The 9,579-nt window shown below is 51.5% G+C and overlaps 1 protein-coding gene across 1 annotated transcript; it reads right to left on the bottom strand.

Annotated features, from left to right (window-relative positions):
- Positions 1–1,067: 1,067 nt before the first annotated feature.
- Pax1 (paired box 1) lies at positions 1,068–9,144 on the bottom strand. The gene is made up of 5 exons (XM_042276413.2): positions 8,883–9,144; positions 7,826–8,455; positions 6,261–6,403; positions 5,623–5,845; positions 1,068–1,224 (listed from the first exon to the last, which is right to left on the bottom strand). Exons 1-5 carry the CDS (start codon positions 9,142–9,144, stop codon positions 1,133–1,135), a joined length of 1,350 nt encoding a protein of 449 aa, XP_042132347.2. The 3' UTR covers positions 1,068–1,132.
- Between the last annotated feature and the right edge of the window lie 435 nt (positions 9,145–9,579).

Raw genomic sequence — 9,579 nt, 5'->3', positions numbered from 1 at the left:
CCAAGCGAGTTTCAGACTTTCCTTTATTCAAAGGCAGCCACGTTTAACAGGTGATGTCAGAGTCTCACCAGTAATACGTTTATGACTACAAAAACTGCATTATACTCTTGAGCCCCACCACCAGTGTGCTTGAACTTGAATTCAGTTAATAGCCCTTGTGCACAGCTCCAGCAGACACCTCCTGGATTCCTTGGGTTTTGCCCATCCCTATTCCTTGTGAACCAGAAGCCAGAATGAACCTTGGCATCCTCAAGTAGCTTGTTTTTCAGAATTAACAAATGTATTGAGCCTTGAGCACCCCCAAATGATGCCAATGGCTTTGCTGTTAGATTAGGCGGTGTTGGATGGAGAGGGCTAGAACAGCCTTAGCCCCAGCCTCTTCCCTCTATCCTTCTTTCAGGTGACATTAACTCAGAAGCAAAGCCAGCCCGGTCACTGGGCACAGATAAAAGATTTCCAAACAATATTCAGGGGGTGGGGGATCCACTCCAGGGAGGTGTAGTCTGGTTTGTTGCTATAAAAATATATGATAAAAGGCTTTGGTTTCGTTTCTCCTAGGTTCGAGCCCCACTCCCTGGGAACTGGGGGTTCTCAGAGGAGTCAAGGTTATGGAGGGATAGGTCCTTGGAGAGTGCACTGAATCTTTGGAGATTGGAGAAGTAGAGTCGGGGAAGCTGTAGAGAAGAAGAAGACTCGGACTTTTGATGCTGAGAAAAGTGAGAAAGCAGAGAGACTAGGAGATGGAGAAAAAAGGGGGGAAGTAAAGAAGGAGGGAGGACTAGGATGAGAACACCGAGGAGGAAAGAGAAACGGGGAGGAGGGAAGAGAGAAGATGGATACAGGTGCGGGCAAAGGCAAAGAATTAAGTTGAGGCTGTGGATGGGAGCGGGGAGGGGGCAGGGGGTCTTTGTCCGAGCTAGGATGATTAGGATGATTAGATGCAACAACCATCTAAAGCCAAGGTTCAGAAAAGCCTAAAAAATCCCAGGGGCTCATTGAGGGAGCACAGCGGACTGGCCAAAGGCAGCGCCGGGGCCCAGCTCCTTGTGTCCAGGCGGAGGCCGAGTTAGCTGAGCTGTGCAGCCCGCCCGCTCCTCTGCGTTGGGCTGTGGCTCTGCGGAGGGGACAGCCCCTAGGAGGTCGAGGCCGGGATGGGCAGTCCGTGTAAGCTACCAAGCGCGTCCGAAGCCTTGCCGCCCGGACTGGGGGGCTTTCTGTCGGCCCCTGCGGAGGAAGCACAGGAGCATCGGGTCACTGCCCAGTGTCCAGGGGCAGGACGCCATCATGTCAGGGACTAGGCTCCCGGGCCTTTCCAATGCCTGGAAGCCAGGACGCTCACCCTTCCCTGTCTCCTTCAGAGAGCCGCAGGAGGCGGGCTAGGGAAGTAGATCTCCTCACTAGGTGTTCCTTCACTCCTGACGATGACCAGGGAGGCAAGCCTCCCCCCTCTGCCCTGGATGCCAGGGGTGGTGTGAAGGGCTTCAGCTCCTAAGGAGACTTCAGAAGATAACTAATCCGGTGCTGACACCCGCAAAGCTTGTCCTCCGACCCCCACCCATCGATCCATTCCAGACCCCAGCGGGATGAGCAGGTGTGAAGAATGGAGGTAGGCGGGGTCCAGAAAACATTCCTGGGGACCTCAAACATAAGCCAAGCTTTAGGTAAGCAGCTGAATACTGCGGGCACAGCCCATCCTGGGGACTGTGGGCCCAGGGATTAAGTGGCAGCGGGCTAGCCAGATCAGGCGGTATTTTCGGCATTGCTCTGTCATTTGGGGTTTTCGGAAGGGGCCCAAGTTTTGCTATTGGAAGCCAGAAAGTTACGCCACGATTGTGCAATCCTGTTTTTCCTTTCCCGGGAACCTGGTGCAGCCTTTTCTGCACCGAGAGGCAAAAGCTAATCATTTCTAAAGGGGCGCATTTTCGATTTTTTTTTCCCTTCCCCTCCTACAGCAACCAGTCCCCCTCAAACGCCACAATTCCCTTCTGCTGAGAAGGAACTCTGACTTGTCAACTGTCCTCCAGCCCCAGGGATAAAGTGCAGTGACTGTCCTATCTGAAAGTAACAGTAAACGGATGGGACACACACACACACACACACACACACACACACACACACACACACACGGTTAGTGAAAGATTCTGAAGCGCTCTAAAGCTTTTCCAGGACAAAGCCCAGGTGCTTCCCCACCTCTCTCGAAGCAGTTATTTATGCCTGCACATCAAGTATCCAGACTTCTTTTCACCTGGTCCACACACTTCAAAAGTGAGGAACGGTTTTAAAAACATCTGAGGGGGAGGAGGTTTCTCAGGCAAGAGTGAGTTACCTTAGAGACAAGTAGAGAAAAATAAACACCCGGGCCAGGACAGGGACTCCACCCCACTTTGGCGAAATTCTCCTCAGTTTTCATCTCTGTCTCAGCCCCCCCTCCCTTTTTTTGGTAGTCTGTAGGACCCTGGGAATGTGGATGTGTACCATTCTGGGGACCTCGAGCTAGGGTCACTTGGCATACTTCAGTCTATGGGAGCATGACTAGAGTGGACATCTTAAAAATACTGGAATTGTAAGGACACAGCAAGGTGTGACAGGACCAAGGGCAGCTTAGAACTCCACCAAGTGAGAGAAAATGGCTAGCCAGCCGGTCCATAATTTGCAAAGGCTAGCTGGTCATCCGTGACAGAATTTTCCTGCAAGCACTAACTCTGGATCTGCAATAATCAGAATAAAATTACAAATTCTCTTTAACGACTATAAATAGCAAGTTCTCCTTGTGCGAGTTTTCTCATTGGAAGCCAGAAAGTGATGCTCACAGATTTGATTTCCAAATCTCCATTTTTTTTTTAAATCCTTCCTGGGAGCAGTTTTAGAACCCTAAAGGTGTGCTGGTTTCTGAAACATGCTGTGAATGCCTGTTGCCTAGAGAGGGGGCCAGTCATGGGGTCTGTCACCTTGGGGAGTGGGGGAGTCCTGGCACAAAGAACTTTGGGTGGATGTGAATATTTTTAATACCCCACACCTCCCTGTGAAAAGAATAAGGTTTCCCTCTCAGTTCCCAAGAATTAGAGTTCCCTTTGGGGAGATGGGAAACATCTTCTACCTTCTTGCCTGCACAGGACAGAGCCTCTCTCCAAGACAAAGTTAGTAAACTGTGGAACACAAGCTGATGTTCCAGGCTCCAGGCTGGAAGTAAGATGCCCATTTGAAGATAACTTAAGGGATACTCCAGTGTATGTTTTATTCTGGATAGGCATCAGATCATCAAAATAATTTGATTTGTACTGAGTATACTTGTATTCATACGAATATGAATTCATATCGTCTCCACAAGGACAATTTTGTAGCAAAAATTTACCTAAACATTAATTCTGCTATTATAAATTGAACAAAAGTTAAGAACAGTAACTCCCATGGAGTAGCTTTACTTTGAAGACATTAATTGCTTAAGAAATTGTTGAAAGTAAATGGCACTGTATTTTATAACTTCGCTGTGACTTCACTTCGAAGACCAGTTAGGAAGCAATCTCTGAAGTCTGACTTTCTGCCCATGAGAAAAGTGTAAATTCATACTCCAAGAGAGTGTATAATTCTCACTTTTCAAAAATAGGTGCTTGATAAACAATTCTTTTTACAGTTCTTGAACACAAATGCTTGCATGCTACCCTGAGAAATCATTCGTCGAGATGGGTGTGAATAATTCCTTTAATCAATTTCTTAAAAGGAACTTTGTGGGTCAGGACATTAACTTACTAATTTAATAACCAGCATAGCTAACTCGGGTGTAGGTTTTGAAAATGGGATATTTTATTGTAGGAAGCAGATAGTCACAGGGACATGACTGCCAGTGAGATGCTCTGTGTTTCTCAAAAGAGGTTGTCTGATGAGGAAAATCAATCAGAAATAAACCCAAATGCAGATCCCTGTCCAAGCTGACTACAGGACTCTAGAGGTAGTGTGCATGCCGTCACCTTTGGATCCCATCCACACTGCATCACCTGTTTCTAACATGGGACTGGAAGCGGGGGGGGGGGGGGGGGGGGGGGGGGGGGAACCAATGACCCTTCTGAAAACGGACTGCTTCCCTCTAAAATCAGAGAACTCTTTATTTTCCTGTCTTCCTTCTCCTTGGGATGAACTGAGGAGAAATCACTTAAATTCAGCCTGCTCAGTTAAGCACTTTACATTGTGTGGTAAATTTTATTCAAATATCCATATCAATAATCCTAAATTTCAATGGGAGAAATAGAGGACCTGGGAGTTCATAGTCTCAACTTTCAGAATTCTTTCTTGGATTTTCCTGCAAATGAGCAAGTAGTATTATCCTGTTGTTTAAACTAAATTACAGTAAATTATATGGCTTGGTCAGTTTTCTGCACTTGAATTTCTGAATAATTAGGCAAATGAGCATTATCTTACTATCCTAGGATATGAGTGATCTAAAAACTACAAGAAATAAAAATAAAAGTTATTTTCTTCCTCCAGTTTACTACTGAAGATGGTACCTAGTCCTCCCTTCCTCTTGGCGCCCAGATCCTGTCACCAGGCCTCACCAAAACTTCCTGGAAATAGCTCTTTTTGACTGGGAGCCATCACCTCTGCCTGGTGGTGGCCACCAACCCCCACTGCCACCCCCTCCAGCCTTGGTAGGTGTGAGACAGATTAGGTAAAGTTCCTTTCCTAATCCCAGAACCCCCGCCTGACCCAGGCTGTCCTGAATTTTGTGGGCACAACCCCCTTCTCTGCCGGAGCTGGGACCCCTTATCTGAGCAGTAAAGTTCAAATTTTCTGATGATCAAAACCTAAATATAGGCAGGTTCATAACTGGCCAGATTTAAGATCAGGTGAATTATTTCCCAAGTTCGGTGAAAAACAAGAACTTCATAGACGATGTGATTTGATCCATGCTGGCGCCACGGGATGGATTGCTTGGTTGGCTTTTTAGGGAGCAAATTTTGAGGGGAGGAGGATGAGGTTCTAAGTGCCCTGGAAAGAAAGAACCTGAATTTTCGAAGACCAAAGGTGAAGTGCTTTCCATCTCCGCCCCCGCCCCCCGAATCCTCTGGGGGGAAAAAAGGATCTAAGAAGAGACCAGGGCCAAGGTTAAAAGAGAATCAGAAAGAAACAGATGGGCAGGGACCAGAGTCCAGGTGCTAAAGTCAGGAGTGCCACCTTTCTACAGGTACGCTGTAGAAAGCAACATTTTGCGGGCTACACAAATGTGGGCCTGGGCGGTGCGTTTTAGTCCTTTCTTGGGATGGAGACCCTGAGGCCAGAGAGGAGCTGTAACTTGACCAAAGTCGCAAGAACTCCGATCACACCTAAAGCCTGACTCTCTTCCTTCTCCCTCTATATGGTTAAAGGGGGCGGTGTTAGGGAGTCTTTTCAGTCTCCCAGTGTCTTGTCTTAGGTACACCTGCGAGAGATGAATCCGCCACAAGAAGCGGCATGGTAAAAGTATAATTCAGGTTTATTTCTAGTATTCTAGTGTCTCCGTGGTTCCTCTCTTCTCCTCTCCTCTTCCTCATTCTTCTCTCTCCTTCCCCCCTCCTCTCTCTTCTCCCAGGTTCCTCACCCCCCTTCCTAATCCCTCCAATATCCAGACACCTCCCAGATGGAGCCCCTCACCTTCTCGGCTGGTGTGTTTGAAGGTCATCGCTGCTGCAAGCTCCCCGCCGTGCACCGCCACACCAGCTCCATGGGGCGCCAGCGGGGGTCCCTGGGCAGGTGGCCAGGGTGGGCCCGGGGAAAGGTAGCCGGCTGCTGGAGCGCTGTACACACCGTGCTGGTTGGAAGCTGGGTAGGCGCAGGCGGGAAGGAAGCCACCCACTGCGGAAAGGCTGGATGCCGACTGCAGATGGAGACAGATTGTTAGAAAAACCCGCCGACTTCTCCAGCACAGGCCAAGTTCGGTGGACTCTACTGCCCAGTCGCTTGTCTTTATTCTGGAACTCCCTAGCAAATCGATTTCTAAAAATCTACTCCAGTGATATCAGTGCTAATAAAAAGCGAGGAAGTCCTGGTAGCCAGCTTCGGAGTTAAGAGGAAGGGGGGCTTTCAGATTTTTTTTTTTTTTTAATCACAAGTCAAGCCAGTCTCCTTCCCTCGAAAGCCAGGATGCTGCAAACTAGGACCACGGGATTTGAAGACAGCAATCGGCTGCTGAAAACGCTCTTTGCCCAGACTTCTTAAAGCCTCCCTCCCCTCATTCTTCCTCCGCTGCCCTCCCTCGCCCCATGTCACCTACTGCCCGGTATTCTGGTTACCTGAGTGTACTTAATATCTGCCTCCAAGGCTGGTTTCTCGAGCCCATTCACTGCTGGTGAGGCGGGGAACGCGGCGCGGTTCACACCCGCCCAGTCTTCCATCTTGGGGGAATAGGCAGCGCCTTCGCCCCCGGCCAGGGCCCCTGCAGGAACGCAAATGGAGTGGAAGCTTGTGCACTTGTGAAGACCTCCAGCCCAGACATTTGCAAACTAGAATCCATGGGTGCTGCCAGACAAACCCCTTCCACACCCGGAGGCTGCCACAAACTCCCAAGACCTTTCTTTGGAGATAGAGGGGTGGCAGGGCCCAGCATTTCGCTTTCATTCAGACGGAGCAGGGTGAGGGTGCCTGCCCTTCATTCTCCCCACCCTTGGCCCGCTTCCTACGAAAAGACGTAAGCACTAGCGAAGTTCAACCGAAGGCAGTTTCTCCACCGCTCAGACGTGACAACCAGAAAGATTCAAATTCAATGCAACTTCACGAAAATTGTGCAAGCCTCTGGATGTCTTAATTATCATCTAAAGAGTACATTTTGGCCTGGGACTGCCTCTAGGGACATTCTTGGTCTCCCCAATGAGGCAACAACTCTGAGACCCACAGGAGCATATCTCAGGCACAGAGCTGTTCCCAGTTCAGGCATATGCCCCCAGCCTAGGGAAGAAGGCTCCAGATGTGGTCACAGGCATGGTAGTCACCTCCCAACCACCTGCTCTCTGCTGCTCCATGGGAAGTTTTGGTCGTGCTATTTTGATACGGATCCACCCAAATGAGCCGTGTGCTAGGTCTGGGAAACCAGGGCCAAGCCTTCCTCTTTCCTCGACTTGTTTCTCCTAGACTGCTGAACGTCATTCTGAGTCTGCTAGCCTAAGGAAGGAAACACTAGCTGCTTGGGAAAGGGTACCAATGCTTCTAGAAAACACCCGCATGTATCGTCCTAGGCAGGGCACCAAAGTTGCCTGAAATTTCCAGCCCTTTCCATCCAACAGAAATTACCAACATTTGGCGGAATTTTAATGACAATCAAAGCACAAGTTCTGCTGAGTGTCTCTGAAGAGAATGGGGCGCTTTACCTCTATTCTAACGGCAGGACTTGCGAGGCCTCTGGACCTGACATGATCTGGGCCACGCTTAAAAGAAAAACTGACCACAGGGGCTCTTTTTATTTTACTCAAAAGAGCTTCTGGGCCTGCACAAGCTCCTGAAGGAACCTGAAAGCTAGAGAAAAGGGTAGTGCAGAATGGCCAGAGCGGTTTGTTTGGCTTAGATTTGGCGATAGGCATTTGCATTCTTTTTGCAAGAATGAAAAAGTGCAATTTCAGGCCTCCGATTTTGTGGTCTGCGTCTGCTCTTCTATTTGGGAAATATTTTCCATATTTGTCATAAAAAGTTCAAGATGTCCGAAGACTCCCACAGAAGGTTCTGGACCCCCAGCTTCCACGACCAGTCCTGAACTATTCTCTGAGCCACAGTCAGTCCTAGCAGAAGGGCATGCAACCCCCTTGCTCATCTTCCCGCCCCCAATTCTGCCCGTTTGTAGAGAATTACAGAAGACACCACGACTGACCTGTTTGCTCCATAAACGTCCGGATGCCCAGGATGTTGCTGACCGAATGTGCTGAGGGCCATGAACGCGGGATGCTGACGTGGCCCGCCGAGCCGGGGACCCCGGGATGGCTGCCCATCTTGGTTCCCGTGGGCGACACTGGGCTGGGGTAGGGGTACTGGTAGATGTGATTGTAGGGCAGCGCAGGCTGTGGCGGTGGCTGCTTACTTGCTTCGTAGGGCCCTGGCTGCGCCAGGCTGCCAATCTTGTTTCGCAGGATGCGACTAATGGAGCTCACAGAGGGCACGTTGTACTTGTCACAGACGCCATCAGCCAGGAGCCGGTCACGAATCTCCCAGGCAAAGATGCCAGGGTCTCCCTGCTTGTAGTCCCGGATGTGCTTCACTACGTTGGGGGTGGTGACTCGGGGTTTACTGCCCCCAATAGCCCCGGGCAGGATGGAGCCGGTCTCGTTATAGCGTGCCAGGATCTTGCTCACACAGCCATGCGAAACCCGCAGTTGCCTACTGATGTCACAGGGTCGGATACCCAGCTGTGCTAGCTCCACGATGCGCAGGCGGATGGCATTGGGCAGGGGACGGCCGTTGACGAACACGCCACCGAGCTGGTTCACTTCGCCGTACGTCTGCTCTGCGGACGCGTCGGATAGAAGTGAGCAGACAGAGGAGAAAACACCCGCAGGTTAGCCGTGGGTGTCCTCGAGGGCCGATGCACTGCACCCTAGCGCGACTCTAAGGTAACCTGTACGTCCACCCCCACCCTCGACAGCTCAGACCCTGAGGGAAGAGAGGGGTACATCCTGGCAAGAATCAGGACAAGAGGCAGGCAAGGTGCACTTCAGCCCTCCCTGCCTTCTCGCGACTTTGGTCGCGTCCTCACCTCCTTCCTGAACTTAAAGAGACTGTCCCCTCGAGGACCTGGAGACGTCAGACAACGCGACTCCTGAGGGTGCAGAGCCGTTTTGCCCGGGGAAGGGGGATGGGGGGGAGGAAAGGAGGCAGAGAGTCTCAACCCAGCTTCGCACCCGCCCGCGCCCTGCCTTAGGCTCGCCCCTTACCCATCGCGCGCCGGCCCGCCAGCTGCCTGGCGCCGGAGCGGCGGGGGCTGGGCCCGGCGCAGTCCGGGAGAGCTCGGGCGCCGCCACCGCCGGAGAGGCATAGAGGGAGGGCGCGCGCGAGCCGAGGGCCGCGGCGGCTGGAGACGCGCAGTGAGCCGCTGCCCAGCGCGCCGCCCGCCCCAGGGCCCACCGCCGCAGCCGCCGCCGCCCGCTCCCAGGACACTCTCCAGGCCCGCGACCCCAGGCCCAAGGTGAACTTCATCCGATTGGGAGAAATTCGTCTGACCGGGAAGCTGTGGGGTGCGAGAATCAATTTGACGTGTCCTCCACGTCAATCTCTGCAGTCACGCCGGAGACTCACGAATTGGCAGCTCATTGGTTCCCGTCACCGCGCCCTGGCGTCCCCCTCCCCGCCCAGAAACTCTACCCCTCCCCCCCAGTTCCTGGCTTGCCCCTCCGCCTTTCTCCACCCCCTCCGGAACCCATCCCTCCACCCCCCCACCCCTACACACACACACACACACACACACACACACACACACACACACACACACACCAGGAACACACACCATCCTAAACCTAGCTGAGCCAGATCCTGGGATCATCCAATCTTCGTTGCCTTTTGCCGCCTTTTAACATACTTTAGGAATGGTAGGGAAGTCATTTCAAACTGATCATACATTAGTTTTACAATCAC

Source organism: Peromyscus maniculatus, chromosome 4 (genome assembly GCF_049852395.1).
Source record: "Peromyscus maniculatus bairdii isolate BWxNUB_F1_BW_parent chromosome 4, HU_Pman_BW_mat_3.1, whole genome shotgun sequence".
Lineage (NCBI taxonomy): Eukaryota > Metazoa > Chordata > Mammalia > Rodentia > Cricetidae > Peromyscus > Peromyscus maniculatus.
The sequence above is the reverse complement of the archived record's forward strand: the minus strand, read 5'-3'. Positions and strand labels throughout refer to the sequence as shown.